The 27,209-nt window shown below is 38.7% G+C and overlaps 2 protein-coding genes across 2 annotated transcripts; one reads left to right on the forward strand and one right to left on the reverse strand.

Moving 5' to 3' along the window:
* The first annotated feature begins 7,406 nt into the window (after positions 1-7,406).
* On the forward strand, positions 7,407-17,182 carry LOC139736294 (ciliary microtubule inner protein 5-like). The gene is made up of 4 exons (XM_071647024.1): positions 7,407-8,311; positions 8,357-8,465; positions 14,903-14,942; positions 16,970-17,182. Exons 1-4 carry the CDS (start codon positions 8,170-8,172, stop codon positions 17,159-17,161), a joined length of 483 nt encoding a protein of 160 aa, XP_071503125.1. The 5' UTR covers positions 7,407-8,169; the 3' UTR covers positions 17,162-17,182.
* Positions 17,183-24,897: 7,715 nt separating this feature from the next.
* Positions 24,898-26,820, reverse strand: LOC139736277 (caveolin-3-like). Its single transcript, XM_071647008.1, has 3 exons — positions 26,572-26,820; positions 26,067-26,159; positions 24,898-25,191 (listed from the first exon to the last, which is right to left on the reverse strand). Exons 1-3 carry the CDS (start codon positions 26,818-26,820, stop codon positions 24,898-24,900), a joined length of 636 nt encoding a protein of 211 aa, XP_071503109.1.
* Positions 26,821-27,209: the final 389 nt, after the last annotated feature.

Genomic DNA, 27,209 nt, shown 5'->3' on the forward strand with positions numbered 1-27,209 from the left:
TAGAAGGATAACTCCTGAATGAAAATTGTATCATATTATAACAAAGAGGTACAAGAGATATCGCGGTTTCATTAGGGCGGACGTCCACTTGGGCGCGGACAAGCCCCGGAAGGGTTGCGGAAACAAATTTTGTTATTTCGGCATCCTGTCCGCGACAGACGCGGAATAACTTTGTGAATCGGCTTGTCCTGGGACATTCCTAGGACTGTCCGCGGACTGTCCGCGGACTGTCCTAGGGCTGACTGCGGACAAACCTAGGAATCACTCCGGAAGAGCGCGAAATACCTCGGAATATGCTAATCGTAGCCGGGCAGCGCGGAAACATCTAGGATTACACCAGGAATGAACGCGGACAATCAGGATGCCTTCCGGACAACACAAGTTAGGCATGCGGACAAACTGCGGACAATACCAGGAAAATGGAAGGGTATAAATTTGGCGCTGACTTTGACTTTTCCTCATTTGACTGCTAGCCGTCATTGATGCTCCTTGTTGTGCTTCCGCAGTAATGGCTGATATTATATTGATATGATTGGTCAATACTATTTGATAATAGAATGTGACCACCAAAATTCGAAGAATAGGATTGTCTGCATATCGGCTGACGACTCATTTTTTTTATATTTTTTGTTGTTGTTGTTGATTTGTCTCATCTGGGAGAACAATTTTTTCTCTGCCTACAGTCACATGGATGATATTCGCAAACTTTTTGAACCATATATATATACATATATATATATATATATATACATGATATACATAAAAATGTAAATGTGTATACATATATATATGTATATATAATCATGTTGATAAGGTAGTCCACGTTTGGGCAAGATAAAAAGATAGGCAACAAAACTGCAACAAAGTTCATGCTGTATTCACCAACGGTTTATTTCTTCACAAGAAATAAACCGTTGGTGAATACAGCATGAACTTTTTGCAGTTTTGTTACTTATATATATATATATATATATATATATATATATATATATATATATATTAGACCTGTGCTTTATCCATCGTGAAGTATATACATGTTTTTGTCTGATACTTCTGTAGAGCATGCCAAAATGATCCTAATCATTAAATTTGTTTTTCTTTCTCTGATTTTTACCCTTGTGCATCTCTAACCCTCTCTTATTTTGATCACTTTTGAACATTTTCAAGTCCAAGATTTTTGTTCATGCTTAGAGCTTACTAGCATATTGTCAATGAAGTGTAAAAATGGGGAAATATTTTTAACCTACTTTAATTTACTTTTTTTTTGGGGGGGGGGTTCAGCTGGGCTGTCAAATTGGACAATCGAGTTTATTTGCAACTAAAACAAAAAGAGAAGAAAAAAATATTAGGTAATAACAACTACGACAATCATTCAAGTAAAGAATATTTCTGAAATGATTTGTGATGCTTAATGTGTACTTTTAACACTCAGCAAAAAAACACTTTTTCGAGTTCATGATTTATTGCTTTTTCTCTCATTTCGCTTGAATTTTGAAGTGACAGAAAATTCTTCATTTTCCTCCATCATCTTTAGCTTTCGTTGTTATTTTGGGATTCAAAGATATTACATTGTAATGAGACCACAGGTATATCTTTGCAATTGAATTCATGCTTTTTAGTGTGATGAATTTGTCTTGTTCTAATATGTTGTATCATTAGAAAGCATTTACGTATGAATAACAACTTGTTCATGTGTATATAATACATTAACATTTAGCCAAAAATGCTATGATTTTTTTTTTCTGAGTGTACTTCCACCTACTTTTGTGATTTTTCAGCTGGGCTGTCACATGGGACAACATGGTTTGTTTGCAAATAAAATACGAAAACAACATAAAGGAAAATGTACTATTAATAGTAAGTAATAGGAACCAGGAAAGTCACTCAGATGAAAAATAATTTCTGAAAAGATCAAATCAAAACAAACTTACTAGGAAGTTAGGGGGCTGATTTCACTTCTTTCTGGTTGCTTTTGGCACAGTCTCTACTACCTTCTTCTTTGCCTTCTGGGACCGGAAATTCCTTAGATTTACCTGTTCTTCATCACTAGACGAAAGGTGAGCCTTTTGATGGAGATATTTGCATGGAGGCCTTGCCTCCCTTCTTGCTCATTTTGCGTTTCATTGGCATGACGCTCGCGGAAAGTGTCGACATTTTCGTGTCTGGATCACAAAATTTCCGCATAGGTTCCGGACACTTGCATATATAGATCCGCATCGGCTCCGCGCTGTCCTAAAACATTCCTGGTGTCTTCCGCTTTCATTCGGTAAGCTTCCCCACACCGCGGGATTCTTTCCGGAGCGTGTGCGGAAGGAGCGGAAGGGTTTCGGACAAGCGGGACATCCTCAGGACATCGTCAGGACAAGTCGCCGAAGGTGTCAGGAAGTTCATTTCCGCGTCCAAATTTTGGTCTCGATCAAAATTTGGACGCGGAAATTTTTCTCTCTCCCGAAGGTGCGGAAACGCCCGGACATGTTTAGGACAGTGAGCGGACACGTTCAGGAACGTGCGGACAGGTTCCCGAAGGAGTGCGGAATACCAAATTTGCATTCCGGGGCTTGTCCGCGTCTTGTCCGCGCCCTAGTGGACGCCTGGTCTTAGGAGGCGGCGCGGAGCTTCTATGTCCACAAGCCCATGTGCGCATAATGATATGGCGGTTATGACAAAACATTCAACAAGTGAACCATCGACCATTGTAAATTAAAAGAGAGAGATTTGTCTAGAAAATCCTTCATTATATTCACAAAAATGTTAAAAAACGATTCCTATCAAGATCTCATTTCAGGCAAAATCCATTACCCAGTTTGTGGATGTAGAGGTTTTTTGTATCCAAGTTGACATAATTATCGAGCCTTAAAAAACAATTTCAAGAACAGAAGAAATGATTTTTTTTTTTTTTTTGCATTGAGATACGCGCATATTTGCCTTTCTTAAGTTCATTTATTATGTAAAGGCACTGTAAAGCGAAATGGACATGTTTGGAAAAAGATCAGTGGTTCCCAATGGCAGATTGCTGATATGAGTGGATGGATATGTAAATCAGTAGACACTCAAAGTTGAAAATATGGAGAAGAGCTGAATTTGGCTCGCGATAATTCAGGCTTCTTAGTCATTTCTGTGCCACAGACTTTGAACAGTTTGTAGAATGCTACGAGGTTTTCTGTGCAAGTCGCCACTCACGGCACACAAACGGTTAAAGTATCAAGTCAGAAGTATAAGTACCACACTCGGACGACGTGTAAGTCTCAATATTGCGGATAATACTGTGTCTGCAAACCGAAATCCTCCTCCGCTCTCCCGACCGCCACAATAAATTAGTGTTCCATTTAATGAAGCATTTTGCTCCCTGCGCCTCCCATTTTAAGCCTCCACTCCCAGCGCTATCACTATTAACATCATGTCTTACATGCGATGCCCACGGGGCCTTGTTTTGGCATCAACAGCAGCGTTATATTTGCCAACGTCTTATCGGGCATGTAAGGAACAATTGGCAGGCAAGCTTCGATCTGCGAGAGTGGACATTTCTTCTTCTCGTACACTAATGTCAACCACCTCCTATTTGTTCTCTTTCTTCCGCGCATCTTTATTCTATCACCCTGAGACGGCTGTGGCCTAGCATTTTTAACTTCCATCGTTCAGATTTGGATTATCGCCCTGCTTTTCGGGCGTTATCGGAGAACTTATCTCGCTTGTATCGTCACCATCATCATCACAAAACACCTCACCAACACTTCATTATTATGATGACGTCATCAAGCAACATCTCAAGCACTTGAGACCCGATTATTGATCTCAAACGGGAGTTATAGAGAGATTGTTTCCCTCTTCTTCTTTTTCGATGGAATTTGGTCGATGTTAGACACCTATATGTCATGTTTTGCTTCATGTCGGTGATGTAGACTATCGTTAGCTGAACCTCGTGAGGTTCCAGACGTTTGTCTTTGCAAGCTCGACTAAGGAAATCACCATGAGGAGCGTTGAAAGGGGAATGCAAGCCACTGGGTATGTTGGAGGTGGTAAATTCTTTGTTGGTAGAAAACTGAGTGATCTTGTTGATTATAAGCATGATTTGTAATTCACGCATGTTACAAAGGTGCAGTTACAGCATCATAATGACGTGCGTTTAATTCGTCGAGAATAGCGAGTTATGGAAGGGAAATTTTGTTAAATGATTAGTGTTTGCAGTGCTTATTTCATATTACATCATTCTGGAGTCTGGTTCAACTTCTTTCTGCAATGTTAATTTAACCTAAGAGTAGTCAACGTAATAATATTGGTGTATGCAATAACCCTTCTTCGCAGTCAGCAAGGTTTTCAATACACCATAGTGATATCCGACATCAAGCGCGAATTTTTAGCAATGTCAAACTTACATCATACCACGAACACTTCATATCTGCATGGGAAGTGATGGAATTCATTTGCTTATTCCAGATCGTCGCAAATTGTGATGTCCTTTTTTTTATTTGGAAATCTTATGGGCTAGAAGATGTGTGGTTTTTTTTTTAGAGTGACACTCAATTCGAGGTTATCGCCGGTTTTTATTTTCCCGGAACTCCCCTCCCTCCTCCATCCTCCCCTTTCCCCGCTTCCGTACACCAATAATATTGTACTCGCTCTGATAGATAGTGTGAGATGGATCTAGAGTGGAACATGGCGATACATATTTTCATCCGAGCGTCGCATTCGTGACGTCTCGGCGACAGAATTCGCCCTTAACTCGTTAGAATTCATGGTGGTGTATCCCTCATGTCGGAATTCAAAAGGTTAAAAAAATTGTCAGAAGTATCTGCAGGTGTTTCTTTGTGCATCTCAAAGAGACTGGACGCTTCCAGGGAGCTGAGCAGAAAACTGTTGTCATTGGGAACAGGATAAAGATTCCTTTCACCCTCCTCCTCTCAGCGCCTCGGAGCAGGTGAAAAGCACTGAGGGTAATCAATAGTTGTTTTCCTATCCTCCCCCTACTTAAAGAGTACTGATCAAATCTGGGTTAGATGCTTGAATATTCGATTTGTAGATATGACTTTTTAAAGACCTTCATCATTTTCTTTAAACTGTTACTTGTTTTCATTAGTGGAGGAGGGTGATAAAATATCCCTAGAGTTGTATTTCTTTTTTCAACGAAGTTAGAATTTTTTTATTCAAATTTAGACGAGGAAAAATTGCGGCAAACGCGTGATCGATTGATACGGTGAGGGAGTTTATAGTTGATATCGAGGTGGTTCTTTTGCTCGAGTCAAATTGTCAGAGGTCCTTGTCATGGTTGTAGTCAATGTTAGTGAAGAGTATTCTACAGTGTATTACGTGTAGTGATTTGGCGATGAATACAATTCATGTGTTCTTGTCTTGAGTAGCCATTTGTACGTTATAGGTTATATTATGGGACTCGGCATTGGCAGATTGGGGATTGTACTGGCAGGTCCTGTCTTCGGACCAAGACAGTGGAATTAGTGTCCTCCTCTATTGGGGAGTGATGTGTGAGTTATATGCGTCAATAATTCAGGACGTGCAACATTTCGAACAGATTATCTTGAAATGATGAGAGAGGAAAGAAACTCAGCAAAAGACATAAAGAGTATAGGCGTTTAACAATCCCTTTGGAAGCATGAGGGATGATACATATCAGTGTGGTAACCAGTCAAATGACTAACAGAAAAGAAGTTTAAGAATAAAATCCCGAGAAACTATTTCAAATACAGTACCTCGAACTGAAAGTGGCATGTTAGCGCTTTGTTTCTTCTATACACCGGACTGATGAAGTCCCGAATCCACATAAAGAGCGTCGTTTTCGATAGCTGGACTTTCATCATGCATTAGGTTTTATTTACATAGTACAGGCGATATATATTGGCGGTAGGCCTTGGTGATAACGGTCGATAGTGGCACCTCATAATATACAGTCATAATGCTGCAATAATGTTCTGAGAGTACATGCTTGTACCTTGTAATGATTCCCTTTGTCGCGCAGTTATATGGGAGGTGATTTATTCCTCACAGCGACTCGTGGCATCGTGGGGGTCTGAAAATGAGTTAGCTCTGTATAGATGATTGCATGGGTATATAGGTCTACACGTCAAAACAGAGTTCTGCAGGGGGTGATACTTTATCCAAAGTTACAGAAATGAATCCCTGAACAGCATACTCTACTGTATTCCAAGAAAGGGGTGATTATAGGGTTTGCAATAACTACTATACAGCAAAGTGAGTCTTAAAATTAGTGTTGATGCCCAATTAAGAAGATTTCGCACCATGATTATCTCTTGAAATGCCATACCTTGCACTTTCTCATAGTAATACATCATACATACATACAAACACACATACACCTGATAACATACATAGGCCCCTACGTACATACAAGTAGGCCTACATACATACATACATACATACATACATACATACATACATACAAATATGGCGTCATGGTCGGATTGAACTCAGTTTCCTTTTATTGTTTCAGTAACCTAAATGAGGCGTTATGCCTTCACCCAACCGGTTAACGATGAATAAGCAAAGTCATAAGATATTCGATCATGGAGACAAGGCTGTATTGAAGAGATTAATTTTTAGAAATGGGACACCCTTTCAAAGTGAGCGTTTAAATGGAACGCAACAAATGACGTGACCTCTGAGTTTTGTAGAGTGGAACGACCATTACCTCCGTTGACACTATATTGGGGTACAATGAGGAAGGGGGGGGGGGCTGTCCCACCACCCCCGTTTAGCTCCTAAAACAGAGAGAAAAATATGAATGGAATTTTTTTTTTTTTTAAATGCAAAAATCGCACAAAGACTTTCCTACAAAGGTTTCATCCGGAGATTTTGTTGTAATTCAATATGATATTACTTTGATGTAATGATATAATTTGTGGTAATATATATATATATATATATATATATATATATAGATATATAGATATATATACATGGTATTGTATCGTATGCCATAATTCCAAGGAAGGCAGATTATAGAGTAAAAGAAGTATATTACTGGTCTTTTTCTTCACATTATTATAACAGGCAGAACAGGGAAACGGTAGACGTGCAATGTTACGTCATAATTTGTGGTTTATCAGTATAACGGTTGCAAGGAGAATTTTGATAAAAAGGTCTTCGAGTTATAAGAAAAACGCAGGATATACGGACGCGCGTCTGTCCCAGATCACTGGCTCGCCGCGTAACTATCCGTATCTATTCGAAGTCAGGCAGCGCACGGGTCACTCATTTCTCTCCTCCTTCAAATAACACTTGAGAAATCGAAGAAGGCGGCTTCCCAGCCAGCGCGCCCGCACTGCCGCAGATCTTTTGTTGATCGTCGCCTAGCGACACTCGGGCTCTATCGACACGCAGTGTCAACCCCGAACAAAATCTATTCAGGTCTCTCGCACCCGAAAGGTCCCCCGATTTTCTTTTCTTCTTCCTTTTCCTTTTGTTGTGTCATCTCTGTGGTTAGTCGTGTATGGAATCTTGTTTGTCCATTCGGCACAGGGCACTGCCTTTCGCTGCGCGAAGCCATATCGTCGTATATGGCGTAGTCCCATGACCAGCTTTCCTTCTCAATTTACGCCAGATCTTTGGATAATTCTGCTGGTCTCTTACTCATATTCACTCAGTGAGGATTGCATGTGTCTCTGATATTCGGTGTTTGTGTTTCTCTGCCTTTGAGATTCCTTCTAATCTCGGACAGACGAAAGAATCGTCAGATATAACGAGTGCATTTTACGTCGGAAAGACCGGACGCACCGATAACGTATCAGAGGGCTCAAAGTTTGACGCCACTTTGCTTGACATGAAATTGGATATGCACTGTAGACATGGTAGAGGATTGTACCACATTACAGCTCCGTGACATTCGAATGTTGTGGCATCTTGATGTGCCTTGCTCTTTATAGCGGCAGTTTTCAAGATCCCGTTTGTGATTCCAGTTTTCGGTGTCCATGGATGAAAGTTACGAGCAATCGGCAAACAGAGACTAATGTGAAACTGTCAAGGACACACTTCGCTGCGTTATTGTCGTTACTACTATACGGAACTTTAGTAACATCCACGTCTGTATATTGTATGGTATAGATATGGCACGGTTGTGCATATAGGTATTCGATATATTTCTTGAAGGAAAGTAAATGGACGTATATTTTGTTTTAAGTTGATACTGGAACTACTATCATCATGAGTTCTCACATTCAATACACTGACCGGGCCACTTCGGCTGGCTACCGTCTTCCCGCTTCAACTCGTATCTCTAGCGCCTACCACAAGAAGTGCGTGCCAGCCGAGCAGCGAGCCGAGAGCCAGCGCCTCCCTGAGCCCCGTGTTGGAGCTGGAGGAGGAGCAGGAGGTGGACTTGGTGGTGCAGCGGGAAGTGGAAGACACACCAGGGCGGACTTCCGGGCGTGCAATGTCGTCATCGAGGACAAGACGTGGCGGGAATCCGTCGGGAGGGAGAAGAAGGGATCAATCAGATGGTAAGGACGCCTCATGAACAATCTGTAAAGATGCCATAAGCCATGTAAGCACCGTAAGAAAAAAAAAACACCACACACACGCACACACACACACACACACACACACTAATAAACCCCACCACACTTATTCCACAATTAATCACAAATACATTGCATATGTACTATATGTTTACTGTACATACTCGGTGCTTAACACTCTTTTCATAGGAAATGGGCCTTCGACCTGTTTTTAAAACATAGCCACAATAATTATAGACCAGGGGGTGTTTCATAAAGCTGTTCGTAAAGTTACGAACAACTTACGAGCGACTGGTGATCAGTTCTGATGTGCTATACTTATCAGAATTTCCATAATTCAGCACAAGAACTGATCACACCAGTCGCTCGTAAGTCATTCGTAACTTTACGAACAGCTTTATGAAACACCCCCCAGGTGAAGACCACAATGCCATGCTCGGGAGGCCCGGTAACTGTTTTGTGGTAGATATTCCCTGTAAATTGAGTCAGTTCTTACGATGCAGTGAACATTTTTGTAGACTGTCCACAAGACTGAGCCTGAGGCTGAGGTAAAGAGGGGAAAAATGAAACAGAGACACACAAAAGAGAAGAGCTGATTTGGTTATTGTATTGCCCATTTTAGGAAATTGGAAGTATGAAAAAGGTCAGTTTCATTCCTCCTCGTAATCTTTTGCAAAGGCTCAAGAGACTGAGATTCTCTCCGTCTTGCAAAGACCTGTGGGACATCCTGACTGCACCTTTCTTATCGCACCTCAATATAATCTATCTGTCATCTGGATACTGGTGTATATACACCATACATTATCTCTCATAATAATTTAGCTACAAGACGTATTTGTATGCATGTGATAATGTTCAACATGGCGCCATTACGCAATCTGTGATGCACTAGACCATTCAATCACTGACCCACAAAATTCGCTGCACTGTCTCCATTGTGTTGTCAGAGCGGTCCATGTGTTCTTTCTTTTCATATTTAATTTGAACTTCATTATCCCATAGTCCCATACAGATAATTGTTGCTTGCACATGATGATCTTGCCCGATGGTATGCATGAGTTTGATGACTTTTTCGAAACACTCAAACAATATATTTCTTGTCAGTCACTAAATTCATTGATGTTTCATTTCCACGACATAAAACTGCTGTTAACAATGCTGGCTGGACTTTAATCATATACAATAATTTGTACAAAGATTTTATGTCAGTACTGCTGAAGTATTCCAATGCCTGTTGATCACAATCATTTAGGTGATAGGGTTTCCATTAATGTGTTAGAATGTTGCTCTTAAATATCCTGCCCCCCCCCCCACTCTTTTTTTTTTTTTTTTTTGCTTCTTCTCATTTTCAATTTTGCAAAGAGACCAGTTGCGAAGGTTATCGAATTGACAATGGCAATAAGGGCAATTCCGTATGGGAAGGGCAAAAACAGCAAAATTCAAAGTTAAGTAAATGCTCAGAAATTTCAGTTTCCCGTACAGACGGATTGTTGTATTTACGGAAACAAAAAACCCTTTACCAATAACTTTCCTCGTTTTTGTTGTACACACTTTTGAAGTTGGAAGACTATTTATTGTATTTATCTGAAATCTTACAATATTAAATGAAAATTTAAAATGACACAACTTAAATATCTGTCTGCTTTATCCATACTTCCACATCTTTATTCCTATGCTTCAACAATCACATTTAATGAAGCTTTCAGTCACTCTCATTACGATATTTTTTGGAGAAATTTTCAAAATCTACTGACAAATTGACGTAATTCCGTTACCATAAAATTGAAAAAAGTTTTCTCCTGAACAAACTAATCACTGATTTTTTTCTCCCCTTGTAAATTTTTTCTCTACATGTGACTCCCTGAAAAGTCACAAAACATTTTGTGAAATATCTCCTTCAGTTCTTCTGTAATTGTGGTAACGGAATTACATGGTAACGGAATTACACGCACATCTAATATGGAAGAGAATGACATATCCTACTTTCGTGCCAATATATATGTGAACTGTCCATGAAATAGCTTCAGGGCATTATTATTGAGCTTAACAGTGTTAGTGATTGGCAGTAAAGGAGTGAAAGTTGAAATATATGTATGGTATGATACACTGACATGACTCAGCATACAGTGTAGCTGGATGCCTCTGACAGTGAGTCCTGACATCAGGGTACACGCTTGACAAGACTTCTTGTGCTGAAAGTCTCCCCCTTCTTTCACCTTCTCTCATGTACAAGAACTACATGTGTACATGGAGACTGTGCTAACTGACAACTTTATAAGGTTTGCTACAGATACTCATTCTCAAATGTTAAAAATCATACTGAATTCTGAGATATCAATTTGTATATTTTCTTGCTAAAAAGTCTCATGGTTTCATACAAAATCTAAGTATAGTGATGAGGGACTATTGAATGGGTGTGATGCAGCATAAATTGAACAAAGGTTACAAAGAAGAGGAAGGACATAAAATTTCTTTAAAAGGAAAAGAGAGCACTGCTACTGACAGAGAGAAATGAACAGGATAATTTTTGTGAGGAAAGATCAAGAATTTAAGAGAAGGATCATACACAATGTGTTAGAAGTCATTACTTGACATGGGATGCCCACTGAATGTGACACCTTTGATCTTTCTGTATGCTAAAGGCTTTATTATCACCAAGTCGATAGTCTGACCTTTTATTGAACATGTCCTGTTTTCATCCTCAAGTCCTTTATCTTTAATGGTAAGTGTATGACTATTGTGTACCTTCTTTCATTTGTTTCTTAGATCTTTCCTCCACAGAGACATGTATATTTTGATTTTCATGCCCATTTCATACAGAGCATCTGCTACCCTTTGAAATTTGTTCTTTAATCCTTTCTTTTTAAAAGGAATAAAGACAAAAACACCAGTTGTGATGAACATTTACCCAGTCAGTAATTATGATACAGCTCTAAAATGTAACATTTAGGCCTATACTTCCCGTCCTAAGAATATTTTAGATATTAAAGTCAATGGGCTTCTGCTTCTACCTTTACTCTTCATGTTACCATTTGCTGTACAATCCAGTTTCCTTTCATACAAGTGCCATTACAGTGTATTTTATAATATGCTTTCAGGCAGTCAAAATACAACTTACTGCAAAAGAGAAGATGCACACTTCTTGTGAGTAAATATATGGCAACACTCAGGATGAGAAAATAGACAAAGTCAAAGAAGAAAGACAGAGACAGGAAACTTGTAGGAAAATTATAGGCCAAGTCATGATTGTGTTTCTGAAGACGTCATTTGGAAATTTTGTGTGGTCAGAAGTAAATACTAACATTATTCACAGGTTGATTAATCTAACTCTAACACAGTGAGCTGCAGATGGATAAAAGAGGCCCTCTGACCTTTCTATGAATTCAGAATTTGGTGGACTCACTCTAATGATTCAAAAAGTTGTAGTTTGTTAAAGTTATTTTGCTGTTTTCTATTTCCTTATAGTTTAGTTCATTTTATTTTGGTGGGCTTAAGTAGGACTTACACTGTAAGGGAATTATCAAATTATGCACTACATTATATACCAGGGGGCAACTTCAGCTATTAGTAAAATGTCACAAGTTTTTAGTGATTAATATATGCCACAACATATAGATAATAATGATTAAGCACTGATGCAGTACCATAATCATATAAGAAAATTTTCTTTCCTATTTATGATTGAATTGTAATTTGTTATATTTGTCATTGAACCACAACTGCATCTTTTCACTTAACAAATTAAAAGTTTCAAGCATCTTTAGTGTTCATCCTTAATATCAAACATTTTGTTCAATGATGGGGCTGCACACTGCACTCTTGCACTGGAAATTGGCACTTTATGATTTAGATTTAAATTCAGTGTCAATTCGGACAGTTTTTTATTATTTTCTTATGCATGTGCACATAATATTCATGTAGAATACTTGTAAGTAATTCACACATATTGTCAATTATTGGCATATTTAGGAAGAAGAAAACAGAGAAATCTGTCTTGCATGATATCAACAAAAGAAATACAAGAAAATTTGAGTATTGTTGACTGGATTTATAGAATTGTACTTGTGTAGGGCTATTCTAGCGTAATTCCGTTACCATGTGTCTTAGATGTCATTTACCTGCAGAGTGTGAAATTCTTAACTTGAAAGTAGACAAATTTTGATGGATGTGGTACTTAGAAGTTACAAGATCTTGATTGACATTGTTACAACTTCAAATCACAGTCGTTAGCATGAACATTTTATGTTTTTTGACAATAAAAACTCATTTGGCACCTATACGCTTGTAGCAGTTCAAGGTCAAAGACTAGAGAATACTTATTTAGTGGTTATATTATAGCTAAAGGCATAAACAATCTTTATCAAGACATTTCAGAATACATGAGTACCAAGAATGTGTATTTTTTCCAGTGTATTTCAGAAGGAGTAATTCCGTTACCATTTGTGTAATTCCGTTACCACTGAGTTTACAGGGAAAAAGCGTGCTGCTTGGAAAATGTGATGAAATATTTGAAAAACAATACAACCGAATTGAAGTCAACACAATCAAAGATGAAATCAGACAACAACCTACAGTGTATGTGTTATAGATTTCAGAGAAACAACTCCCAAAGTCAGAGTTGAAGTTGTGACTAAATTCTCTGGTAATTCCGTTACCATCGCACATAGACCTCATTTGTAACCAACCAAGTGAGAACATTTAACAAATTTGTATTTGGGGTGACAGTGTGAGTACCTCTGCATCTTTTAAATGTATCAAGAGAAGGCAAAGTAATCAATCCTGTATACAGGGTGAAAGAATATGAGCCAAAATTCTCTGATTTGTAATTCCGTTACCGCGGAATTGCCCATAAGTGAGCTTGGCAGCAAGAAAGATAAATGATTGCCCTTGATACGTTTCTCAGACCACTTTTAAGCCTACAATGTGTATCAAACTAACAGTTAGTTTATCCATTTGTTGTTTGTGATCGAAGGAAGTATGCAACCCCTAGTAAAGGGAGAGCTCAATAAAATCACAGTACAGAAAAGAGATTAGAAATGCGCGCAATTCCGTAATGTCTAGTGAGTGTTCAGCACAATGAAGGATAATCTAATTTCTCTGAATCGCAATATGCAAAATCAATTCATGCTAATTGGGTCATACAAAGGTTTTTTTTTTTCTTTTTTCCTAGCTTATTATTTTTTCCAGAAAAAGGGATTGGTTTCAGATAATCGTTACGATATCGATTTTCAATTAGCACTTAAGGTGACTTTTTATAGTGAATATAGTGAAAAAATCGATATAAACGTTAGTTTCATCAACATTAAATAGAGAAAAATTTAATAAGTGTGTCTGTGTATGTTTTTTCCTAATTCACATAATTTTATGAAACAGTGATGACGAGTACGATCACATACAGTGGACTCCCGTTACTCTCTAAAAAAAAATCGAGTGAAAATATTCACTCTTAAAAGAGTGAATACAAAAAAGAGTGAATTTAGAGTGAAATTGGAGTGAATTTTGAGTGAAAATGTTCATTTTCACTCGTTTTAGAGTGACGTCAGGGATCACTCCAAAATCTTCGAGTGATCCCTGAGGTCACTCCAAAATGAGTGAAAATGAGCATTTTCACTCAAAATTCACTCCAATTTCACTCTAAATTCACTCTTTTTTGTATTCACTCTTTTAAGAGTGAATATTTTCACTCGGTGTTTTTTTTTAGAGAGTATAACAAAGTCCTCGGGACTGGCAGTTTTCTTTCGTTATATCAAAATTTCGTTATAACCTAACAAATAAACAACAACAACAACAACAACAAAGCCATTGGAGTGGATACTGTTGCGGTCTGATTTTTTTTCTTCGTCGTAACCGGCATTTCCTTAACCATGTTCGTGATAACGAGAGTGCACTGTGCTTAACTATAGTATATAATTGATTCATGTGTATACGTCAATGAGGAATAGCTGGAACGTATTTGAAACTTCCAGATTCTAAACTTTCTCATGTCTTTAATTACTCTGAGCTCCGTTTTATACTTAAGAAGGAAATCCATGCTAAGGTCCCCAAGAGATGTTTACAACACACTGTGAGATTCAAATGACCGTGGGAAATCGGTATTTGAAAGGAAAAATCAATAACTTGCTACAGAAAGTCAATGGCCTTGTCGCCTGAGAAAATCTCGCGTCAGCCATGTCTGCAAAACATTTCTTTCCTTAACATTTATACCCTACATGGGACACTAGTTATTTTGCAATGGGATGATGCTGGAGATATGGGCAGTCTGGATGATTATTGTTCATCTACTTCTATATAATTTTCCTAGATTTACAAGAGATCGTTATCACGAATGGTAACAAACAAAGATCTGATTTGATCCGATGTGGTTTGATAAACGTAGTCAGTCTTATTCTGTTGTTTTGTTTCTTTGTTTCCTTTTGCAGGGAGGAAGGCTGGGGTTTCCTGAAAGAGTATGACCAAAAGGTAAGTCTTGAAAGTGCCTCAAGTTAAATGATGAGAAAATAGCATCATATCATTGAAATTGGAAACGAACTTAAATCGTTGCTGTGTAAATTACGCAAAACAATAGTTGATGCTCGTATAAAGTAGTCACAATCTTCTATACGGTCACGACTAATGCAAATTCAGATATGGTAATTGATTTTTAATTTCTAACTTGGAACACTGTACTGTCGCACTGTGTTTGACCAAGGAGTTGTAAGAAAAGGAGAGACAACTCTTCGTAATTCATGCAAACACATGTTTGGGTTCAAAGCGTTACAATGGGATGTCTAGCATTCCACTATACGCTTTGAAGTCATGCTCTGCACCGCTCTAGTTGCAAGGCGAAGTTCGGAGACGAAGAACGCATTTCACCTTTCGTTGAATTACAAGCTTTATTTCCCCGTAAAATCTTAAATGAAATACTCGAATTGATTAAGAGTAGTTTAGGAAAGATTCAATATTATAAACATGTATTTCTAGTTTCTTCGTAATGCGCAAATCGAAATGAAATGAAAATTAGGCCCTCTTAAAAGTCTAATATTTGTCTATAATGCGCACATTTCCGCATGTTAGTTTTCTATCCTTTAATCTGGGACATTTTGATCTTTCAAAAAAAAAAAGCACTCCGCTAAAGCGTGCTCCACCGTGCTTTTAAACTCTTTGCTGTTAAACTTGTCAGTGTTACACTGCATTTTGATTCGCTGCTCCAATTCAAGGTACACAAATTCATTGTTGCCATCATATTGAAAGAGAGAGAGCGAAATGCACTAGGGGCAAGTATTTCTAGATGTGAGAGCGCTAGTCCCGATAATAATACGCTCTCTTTTGTCAAAGCACTGATTTCCTCCTGTAGTTAAGCGCAAAACTTCTCGGCGGTGCCGCGCATCCTTCAAAGGAGAGCAGGAGTTGTCTCTCCTTTTCTTACACCTCCCTGGTTTGACTTACTGATGACTGTACATGTGCATGTTACTAGTAACCCAGACTTAGCTAGCACATGGAGTGGGATGTCCATTCAGGGCGTTGTTTTACCACCTAGTGATGTGCTGGCCTATCTCTGTGTAACTTTGTTTTCATCATTCATGTGCATGTACATGAATTAAAATAATTAGATAATACGTTCGATGCCGGCACTATGATGGATTGCTCGTGTGACTGTTAATCCAATGTTGTCAAAAGTATCCGACACAATATCATGATCATGATGAGTTGCTCCGCTGTAAATTTCTCATACTATATTTTAAAAGGAGTGAGACAGAAAGTGTGTGAAATTGTGTGATACTATGTGGTTCCCTGACATTTGCTTCTGCAACAAGTGCTCCCACGAAATTTCTGCACGCTACCAACAAACATCACCCTAACCGTAGTCCTAATCCTCATATCAAACTAATCCGAAAACCTAATTACAACCATATAACCATAACCCTATATAAGTCCTTGGAGAAAATGAGACCGGAGCAATATTTGTCGCAGGAGCAAATGTCGTGTCGCCTATTATGTAGACATGAAGTACATGTAATTTCCCTTGCATGATTGATCAGCGACATGATTTCAAAATTTGATGGCATACAAAGAATGACATAAAATCAATAGGTGTCCCTCCGTTGTCCTTAGAGATAATCAATACCAGCCCATGTCAGTTCCAATTCTGTCGTTCTTTTTCTCCTCTGTGGAGCTAACATACAATAGCGATTCAATCGATAAATATTATACAGGTCAATTTCATTCAGTTAATTGCCCTAGATATGAAATAGGTTTTCATTTCGGATGCCGATGTGTAGTAGGGGACGGCAAGTTTCAAACGTACGCCTACTCAACCATTCGAGAATCTTCTGCAATATCAATGACATTGCATCCGGCTAGGGTCTATTAATCCTTATGCCCTGATATAATTATGTTGGAAGCATTAATGGGAGGAGTTCACATTTTCAGGTGCGTTGAAGAGAACAAACCCACGCCGAGAATCCAAAAATGAATTTTGTGTTTGTCGAATCGTTCCATTCTTGCAGGGAAACCGGAAAGAACCCACGCAACCTCCTGAAAACCTCACGGTGTACTCAGAGACAGTCCCTAACACGGCCAATCAGAGGTTCGGACATCGGCAAAAGACGGGAGCAGCGAAAGCAATGGTGGACCTACAGCACAGACTCAGCACGACGAACAGGAAAAAGCATCACAAGGAGCTAATATGCTACGACTGAAAACAAAGTCTGAGTCAGCGAACTGATCGATCGACATACAGATATAAAATGTGCATCAATCAATACTTCATGCGTACGTCATGAGAAACGTATTGTGTATTCGAAGTCTGACTTTTAGCCTGGGCTACAAATGGACATGAAAGAACGTGGTGTAGCTATACGGCGGTGATTAGTTTCGCAAAACAATCAGCCGTCGCACGATGACAAAGAAGTAATGACTTTAAAAAAGAATTGTATGGCTGATCATGTACATCAGACTGTCAGGTGTAAAATGATGTTTACAAACTAACACCGAATGTGCATCGAATTTTGTTGGCTAACGAACAAGTCATTGTTGATGGTTCACACTCAAATACGATGCTTATTTATCTTATTTATTTTTATTTTTTGCAAAGCCAGTGTGTAGCCTGTGGTTGATTAACAAAATGAGCTCCAATGAAAAAGTTGACGGGAAGCAGTGTATTTCCTTTTCTTTTGAAAGAATGATTAAAAAGGATTTATCGATGGCAAATGTTAAAGAAAACTAATGTGAACTCATCTTTCATGGGAATGGCTGTATGTGCGACATACAAAACATCATATTCGTGAAATAGGGTTCTATGTGGAACATTGCAATTGATGTAAATCTCTGTTGAATGGGAGAATGCATGAGAGAAACTTCTATTTTCAAAATGGTTGGAATTTAAAGCAGGACTTGTACCATTGACGTTATTTCTTCTTCAAATTATGAATAAATATGGATAAATGTGGATGAATAAAAGGCTATAAGCGCAAGTGGATCTGGTGTCCAAAAAAATCTAGCTCCGGTCCAATTCAAAAGTAGGCCTACATGTAGTTGCATTGATATCACATTTAAAAAATACTGCTCTTTCAAAACTGCATATTTTGATTGTAACGTGGACTTTGCGTTAGTCTTTCTTAGAATAAAATTTACAGTTTGACAATCATTTTAGCTGCCTTTTTAGTTTTCAGTCGTCGTGTTTCCTAGAAGATTAAATTTCCACTAGTGATCTGCACTTAGTTTAGAGTATATTTTGGGGAGAATTCAGAGAATAAAAATTGTTCGTGCTCAAAGTAAAACGTTAAACAGTGCTCCATTAAGGGCGCATTGCAAAGCTACCATAGTATTCGTGTTGTAAATTATCAGGAAATGTTCACGCATGAATTTTGTAAGACGAGAAAGTTGAACAACATTGGCACTTGCGCAGTGGGAGGAGACTGGAGTTGCAAAACGACATGTAAGTGTGGTTGATGTTATGCAGTGATTATAATAGAGAGGGGAAAACTCAGTCTGTGTCGCATCCTGGCGGTTTGCAGTTACGGAAAATGTCGTGTCGTAATAAGAATTACGAAATCCATGGGTCTTTTTACGGACAAGGAAATCCCTGTGTTTATGTTGCCAATTTTGATGACTCGGTGTTTTCTTCTTAATTTCAGATCAAATTACATCATGGTGTTTTAAAAAAATTGAATTAATGTATGTTCCTAAATAATTGTCAACAAAGTTCAGCACTATCTAGCAGGTCTATAACTGCGACAACATCATCAAACGCAGATACATTTTCACGTCATACCGTATAATCACGTAAGGCGTACAGACCATCTAAAATGTGTAAAACTTCTGTTCTTAGAAATGATTCGCAGCGCTCCGTTCCAAACTCGAGAGCGATATGAAACATTTACAAACAAAGGAACAGAACAATGCTTCATTCAGTTTCGAATTTCTCTTCCTTTCGTCCTCACTTTCAATCAAACTAGTTAGCCAAGGTAGGATGTTAAACAACTCCGACACAGCAATATGGCTCAACAATTCTATGGCTTGGCTGTTTGATAAAGCACGCACGACTCATATGCTGTGTCAGATGACATCCTCTGACTGCACTAATAGTCAATAAAAATAGTGCATATTTATTATCTACCGTGCGTTAGATAGCGCAAATGCTCATCAAGTGTACCAGAAATCACACCGTAATGACTATCAAAATAAACTCAATCGTCGTAAGTAACCTTTGCCCCCCCCCCCCCCCCAAAAAAAAAAAAAAAAAAAACCTTTCGGGGTTATCCCCGCGGCTGATGTGCCAGTGTGTTAGCACTCAAATCAAAAGTGTGTACAGAGTTCGAGTACGAACGGATTACTGCAATCAAACACAATTACAGTCTATTTGGTTAAATGTCTAGATGGGTGTAAAGGTTTATGTTCCATTCTTTCTTCACGAAGAAGAAAAACAGAAAGATTTTTTAGCAGTAGGTGAGCATAATATAAAGGACAACCACTTATCCTCGTTATAGGCAACCTTCTGTGTTTATACCTATACTATTCAAGCACCTCAATGTCACAGAGCTGGTAATGTACAACTGTTATCAAACGGATATTGCTTCATTTCGAAACCACAGTGTGCCCGGTTGTTGAAATTACGTGTGGTGTTCATTCAATACTGCATATTGCTTTGACCGTGTCTTTCAGTCTGGTGCGGTTCTGTATTACATTGAGGTGCAATCATTATGATCGCATTGTTTGAAGCGGCGGTTAACCATAATGTACAATACTGCGTAGCAGTGAATATGGAAAACAGTAGAATAATATTGTTAGATATTCGTATTCAACGGTTTAATGAGCCCGTACAAAGCATGATACAAGCTAGAAAAATACAAGTGTAGCCAAACAGTCATGATGAAAGAATTGTGATAACACGCTTTCATTTGCTTTTCTGGTTACTTGATGATTGTAATTATGTCACCTGTTAGCGTCAGAAAGCAAAACGAAAAAACTACCAACTGGGGGGAAATGTTAATGGCACCGAACCTAAAGCATTTTGACATCAATTTTGATAGAATGTATATTGGACCTGTATACAAATCGAAGAACTTCATGATTGCAAAATCTGTAAGTTTCTCTGATATTGAATGCATACATCTGTCTAGACAAGATACCGGCCATGCAGTTATGTCTGTACTTCAAATTGCGGTAATTATAGGGCCTACCCTAATCCGTGTAATCGAACTAGAATTCTTTGAAAAATGATGGAATAAAAAAAAGTTGTTCTTTCAATTTGCTTTGCTAGCTCGTGTTTCACAGCGCACATTATTGATACGATCTGATCCGGTGTCAATACGTCAGCAAATTATTATTATTGTATCCTGCCTTTGATAACACAATGTCGAGTGAGTGTGGAAGAGAGAATGGGGGACTGGTGTAGCTTCTTTCGCTTCGTGATGTTTCTAAGCAACGCTCTTTCGTGTAGTCACACCACTAGCTATCATTACCAATTTGCGGAACAGGCTATATGATGTTGTATAATCAAACGAAGTGAATATGAATAAACTCTTAGCATGAAAATGGCCTCGCTACAAGAGGGCTATAAAATAGAAATGGTCTCGAAGTTTGTTCACGTTAGAATAGAAAGAAATGTATGTGCACTCTGACCACGTATGTATTACAATGTATGTCACCAACACTAATTACGGGTTACAATGCCGATCGAAAGTACATGTATCTCTATCCACCTCCTGGTTGTACAGAACTCATACTATATTGTGTCGCTAGAGTAATTCCATGCTATTGCCATGTAGGTATATCACCGATTATGATCATCTGCTTTGCGTGAAACGGACCGAAGAAAAAGCATTCTATAATGACTTGCATTGTGCCGGTAGACATCAATGAAGAGGTATAATACACGGGAGGAAAATCAGTTCTATTTTTCTCAAAACATAGCAGCGGTCTAGAAGAATGGCAATGAAAATAGGAGAAATACTTTTGATCACTCACACAATGTGCATATAAGAATATAAAGCAAAAAAGTTCAATGGTTAGTGTAACTGCTATATTGGCACACTGCCTGTTTTTTATCTGCTGTGGATCTTATACTGCATAGGCCTTCTCAGTTGCAGCACAATATTTTACAGAAGTGTTGCTTTCCTGTATTTCACGTGTAAGCAGCATTATATTGTGTATTAATTGCAGGTGAGGAATGTGCAATGAATTACAATGAACATGATATCACATCAGCCTCCCTTATACAACAAGATTTTCATACGGTATGACATTATTATGTTTCCAATGACGCTAATCATACCATGCATGGGTTTATTCGGAAGGCCTGAAAAAAAGGAAATGTTAAAGGATCTTTAAAACCGAAAATGGAAGTCACTAGGCATTCCCCGCCATCCGGTGAAAAGGGAATACCCTCTGTATGACTTAAGATGCAACACAATAAGACTTAGAGTGCCTGCAGCCGTTTCGTACGATGACATTGTTATTTCAGGTGAAAAAAAAAGAATAACAACGTTCGAATAGTGCTGCAATTTAAAAAGTACAGTTAATGATATCAAAATTCAGATACGCGTTTCCATAGTATATACCTGCAGCAGATATTGATTATTACAGTCTTATAGATCATGAAAGAAAATAAACACATCAACATCATGGCCGACGCATGTTTAAAGTGGGGGCCACTTCCGCTTTGGTGCCACTTCTGGGTTTCTTCAGCTCACAAGCAAACCAAAGTTGTGGCAGGCTATGTATTTCTATGGGTGCAAAAAGGGGATCCCCCTGGCCCCCCGGTTCCGCTGGCCCTGAACATTATTGACCATAGTCTGTAACTGTTTCTGTCTCTTCTGAAATACTTAGATGATTGGTTTCGTACCTTGACTGGGAACTATAGGAGTATATTTTGTGTGTTTTGTATAATGTTTCTGTTGAGATTATTCATGCTGGTGTGTAATTAGTGTAATATTTGTACAAAAATAAAGATCTACATGAAAATATTGAAATCCTGCCTAAAGTCTTTAGTTCTACAATTAATGACGAGAATCTGGTGACGATCTTGCACAAAACCCCTTTAGGGTGGACTACATAAGTGGTTTTGGGTGGAATGTACAAGAGAGAGCAGGCAAAAAAAAATCGAGAGAGTTAGAGAGAGAGAGAGAGAGAGAGAGAGAGAGACAAACAGACAGAGAGACAGACAGATTTGATGCGTCAGCTATAGTCGCAATCTAGTGTCATCTAAAAAGAAGAAAAAGGGGAATACAGAAAGACTTTATGGTTGTAAGGGATCTCTGGATTCTTCTTCTTCTGACAGTAGGCATACCCGGGATGGCACTCTCTTTGTCATAAAGTCACTTCTTCGTAAACAAGCTATTTTACCAACTTCATTATACTCACGGTCAAACACGCAGATGCACATTCTCACAGACGCACCCCTCCCAAACAAAATATAAAAGTTATCATTATACAATATGCTTTTGCTGTTCATGAAGTCGATGTTTCGTAGTAGATTAATTGAAGTTTAAATAAGAGTTAACCGCTTGTCTGTCTTGGCACAGAAAATCCAATGTCGTTGTAGGCTACACACTTTCCAAAATCTCTGGCACGGAAAGGCTGGAGGCTTGAGCTGGTGTAGCAAGCGAAGACCGCAGGGGATGGGAGGAGGAGGGGTGGACAAGAGGGGGAAGGTACGACGCGACGTGGGGAGACAGTGAGAAGGTCGGGAGCCAGTCCGCCGTGAGTGGTTATGCGCCCTCTGGAGCTGGCGTGCAAGTGAACTGAGCTGTAGTTGCTGTAGCCTATGTTGAGATAGTCCGCTAGCATTAAAGGCGTAAATTATTAATCATCTCATTCTTTGGTTGCCCATCATTCTATAGATGACAGATTCTGCTGGCCAGTTTGGTATTCGACCTTCGTTGTCAACCACACTGGCAGGCAGATCCTCAATATCGTGCAATGTATAGACAGTCAACCAAAGAATGAAATAATTGTGGCTAACAAATATTTATGTCGCATCGTCAAATTGCATAGACCTATTCTGTTTTAAAACACTGCAAGTTATGCCGGCCATAACCGGGGATGGGGGGGGGGGGGGGGGAGGGGGATTCCAAATTTGAACAACAACAACAACAACAACAACAACAACAACAACAACAAGAGATGATTCAATGAGTTATGCAATGAATCAGGCCCATTGCTATGCCAATGCATGAATTATAACTATTTTCATTTTAGACACACAGAATACCTCAGTTATAGCGGAAAAAATAAAAACAACACCCGAACGTCCAATCGAACAGCCTAGGTCCATTGGGACTATGGTATCAAAAATGTGCATGGTTGTTTTGTGGTTGTGATATTAAAGATTGGTAACTCCATGAAAGTGGGGTAGGACTGGTGTTTGGTGATGACGACAAACCGGTTACTATCATTCCAATGCTCATGTATCATGGGACCTAATTAAGTGGGTAAATTTCGATGGCCTCTATTCAAAGCGCCTATAGTGTTCTCATATTTGCTTTGCCATATTTGTGATGAATGACTGTTCATGTTGATGTATAAACTATCGCTGATCGAGTTGAGTCGGTAAGCATATTTTGCGTTCTCGGAGTTTGGCTTTCCTCTCTCTGTTGATATTTCTCTTTTTCTTGCATAAACATCACACACATGCATATATTAACAGCAGTAGAGAATTCCCTTAAAATTGAAACAGAAAGTCGGTTTTCTCAATATTTTATCCTTTCATTTCATTTATTTCCACTTTAGATCATCAATGAGTTTACAAAATTTGCATGAAAATATACATTATATCAAATATCATAATTATTATCATTATTATACTAACGTGCCTGAGAAAGGCTAACGTTGGTTTTTCTTCTGTTTAGACGTAAGAATTGATGTTGTATCACCACATACTTCTTAAAATAATTCATCACATTTTCAAAGGTGGCAAACAGTCTCAACTATAGATCAATTTTGCGAAAAAAAACAAACACTGTTTTCTTCAACCATTAATTCTATGTCACTAGAATTTAAAGGGATCGTACAGTTTTGGTTGAGACCTAATTTCAGGTTTCTAACATTTTTTTTTGAGATAATGAGAAACCTCTATGAAATATGAAAGATCATGTAATTCCATGAGGAATTCAATGTTTATTTGATGAAAATTGGTTTTGAAATGGCTGAGATATCCAAAAAAGAGCAATTCTAATAAAGTGTGGGACCCACATTTTATTGCGATCGCTTTGTTTTACTTTGTTTTTGGATGTGTCTGTCATTCCACACCCGATTTTCATCAAATAAACTTTGAATTCCTCTTAAAATGGTATGCTCTGTACTATTTCATAAGTGTTTTCTTGGTATCTCGCAAAAAGTTAAAAGCCCAATTCTCATCTCCACTAATACTGTACTAGCCCTTTAACTAATGTAGATTTTCGATGAAAGCTAATGCGAATTATATATCGTATGTGACGCCTTTTTTATCATTGTTGTTCATTAGTAAACGTTGTAGTTTATTACAGACAACATGTACACTTAATGAACATTAATTTTATTTCGCCTGGGCGCCGCGGGGCGTTCGGTTCGATCCGAGATGTTTGCTCCTGCGACAGTTGCTCCCATGAAATATCTGCACGCTAAGCTGAGCATAAATCCGTTACCTTCAAACGTATCCCCAGCCTTAATCTTAATCCTCACATCAAACTAAAACTAAAACCCTATCGCAGCCCTAACCCTAAGCCTATAAAGACCACCGCACACTATTAGACTCTCGGCCGGACGACTGACCGATTTTGGATCTGAAATAAACAAGCGTGTTTAGGGCCTATTCCGAAGCAGTAGTGATTTAATTCGGATCCAAAGTCAGTCAGTCGTGTAACAAAAGTCGTATATAAGTGTACGTATAGTCCTTGGAGAAAATACCACAGAGCAATTGTTGTAGGAGCAAAATAATGTCGTGTCACCGGGGAGATCACACGTTCTGGATCTGGCCCGTCTTCATCGTCACGTTGATGTCCGATTCGGCCACCTGAAATCGGCCCCTGATGCCCGACAATATGAGCGACATGGACCGGAAGATCGGATCGATAAAGAGTCGCACCGAGGCTTCGAGCAGCATGCTGCTGATTCGGAACATGATGAAGTAGGACTTGATGCACGGCTGGATGAACCAGATGATGAAGATGTGGAGGACAGCGAAGATGACGGCCCACATGAAGGAGATGAGGGGACCGATGATCAGCGTCAGAGAGGCGTACAAGGCAAACTGTAAGGAATGACAAACGTTTGACTTAAGAATAACCATGAAATCAATTTTACAGGAAAATTATGATTTCACGGGATACGCCTATCTTGAAAATGACACGTTGAACAGGACATTTCCCCCCGTCTTTACCATGATGTCACTACCTGCATGTTTAATCATAATAGAAAATATCTCTTACCTGGATCACTGTGACAGATGACAAGACGTTCTAGACAATATGATTATCACAATATGATGTACATAATGCTACACTTTCACATTGCAGAAAAAGAATCAACAAACTTCGAAAAGTGAGAGCGCTGGACATGCAAACCGAGAGAGGACGATATTAGTACCCCTATCTCTGACAAATACGATAATAATGACAATGAATCCAGGACATATTTCTTTTTTTTTTTCATAATTACCACGGTCAACACGGTCAAACACGACTTTACTTATTCAAATTATTAGAAAAAGGGCCGTCTGCCATGAAAATAAAAGAAATGTGTACATATAACGTTGTGAAAAAAAGGATAACATTCTAAAACTGTTAACATTAGAAAAACTCCAATGCGAAGATGAAACTGTGGCTCCAAATAGCCAAGTTTCCAACGTCAAAGATAGCAAACAATTACATCTCTTAAATGCGACGAATAAGGTGCTTGTCAGCACAATATCGTCATATCCTATAATATTGTTCACAAAATTTCACGAGTAGAGAACAAGATCCTCACATGATGCATTTTTTATGGTGTTTCGGTTATATTTGTGAACAAAACTAGAAAGAGAAAATGTAATTTCCTTTTGTCATGGCTATGTTGGGCTGATAGGAAAAACTCGCTTGAGCGCTGATCTTTTGATAGTCAACGGAGTAATGATAATCATCAACTTACGTGCGTCCATCTGTAGATATTTTTGTTGACTGATTTCATAAAGGGGAACCCAGCGGCCGTCTCAGATTCTTTGAAAGTGTCCTCATGCGTCACCTGTCAGATAAACAAAGCAGTCCTCATTTTTGTGTGTGTGGGTTATACAGGTATACATATATATATATATATATATATATATATATATCAATTGTATTTATCTATGCCTTATGATTATACCTTCAGAACTTTTGTCCAATCAGGGCGAAGCACAGCATTTCTTATGGCAGAATGAACAAGATTTATGAATATGTCAGTAGGCCCTATTTAGTGTTCTAGTCAGCGTGGGAAAGAAATAAAAAATACGTCATAACCTCCTCGCTTTAGTGTGCTTTGCTCTGGTTTGTTGCCAAGTTGTAGCTTTAAGAAGAAAGGAAAGAGTGATAATGATCAACTTTAACAAGATGCACACATGGCACAGCAGCAAAGTATGAAATACATACAGTAGTACAGACAAAAAACAGATACTCACATTCACATGTGGTTTCATACTGTAAATGTCCTCGAAATCATAGGCAGCTTGTTCCTGATTGGTTTCATGCTGCGTTGCCGTGGTAACTGGAACCGCCCCAGTTGTGATGACGTACGATGGAGGAGAAGGGTTAATCGGCTGGCTGGGCATCTGGGCAGCCTGGCCCTGCATACTGTGGTAATTAGAAGGGGCCGCACCACCGAGCGAATGCGCGCCAGTTGTCGCATCTGGACCTTGTTTGTCCGCCATCTTGTCACCCCTGGTCACCTGTAATGAATTGATAATTATCATAGTCTAGAACCATGGCATAGTATAGTTTCTCTAGTATTAATAATACTATCTCCAGAGGGCTTATTATCATCTATTACCCCAACGTGCAGGTATCGTGGACTTCCATGATACGTCTGGGTAATGAGGGACATTGTGCGCGAACGCAGCAAACAGGATTCGAACCCTAGACCCTTTGCTTACAAATGTAGAGCCCCGGAGACACTAAACACAGCTGATCCTGTTGACTGAGCAGTCCTATGAAAATTTGGTCTACTCTCCTACTGTAAGAAGAAAAAATGCATTAGTATACGGAAATGTTCGGCCTGTAACCATAATATAATATATTTCTTTAGCCATTTATAAATCAT

Source organism: Diadema antillarum, unplaced genomic scaffold (genome assembly GCF_040938485.1).
Source record: "Diadema antillarum isolate AM-2024a unplaced genomic scaffold, OU_Dant_1.0 seq00000635_RagTag, whole genome shotgun sequence".
In the NCBI taxonomy this organism is placed as follows: domain Eukaryota; kingdom Metazoa; phylum Echinodermata; class Echinoidea; order Diadematoida; family Diadematidae; genus Diadema; species Diadema antillarum.

Excerpts from the sequence above, each read along its gene's own strand:
- LOC139736294 (XM_071647024.1), top strand. The coding sequence starts at position 8,170 with ATGAGTTCTCACATTCAATACACTGACCGGGCCACTTCGGCTGGCTAC. Across the intron at positions 8,466-14,902 it reads AAGAAGGGATCAATCAGATG|GGAGGAAGGCTGGGGTTTCC; the intron begins GTAAGGACGCCT and ends TTCCTTTTGCAG. Across the intron at positions 14,943-16,969 it reads TGAAAGAGTATGACCAAAAG|GGAAACCGGAAAGAACCCAC; the intron begins GTAAGTCTTGAA and ends CCATTCTTGCAG.
- LOC139736277 (XM_071647008.1), bottom strand. The coding sequence starts at position 26,820 with ATGGCGGACAAACAAGGTCCAGATGCGACAACTGGCGCGCATTCGCTC. Across the intron at positions 26,160-26,571 it reads GTATGAAACCACATGTGAAT|GTGACGCATGAGGACACTTT; the intron begins GTGAGTATCTGT and ends TTTATCTGACAG. Across the intron at positions 25,192-26,066 it reads ATATCTACAGATGGACGCAC|TTTGCCTTGTACGCCTCTCT; the intron begins GTAAGTTGATGA and ends CATTCCTTACAG.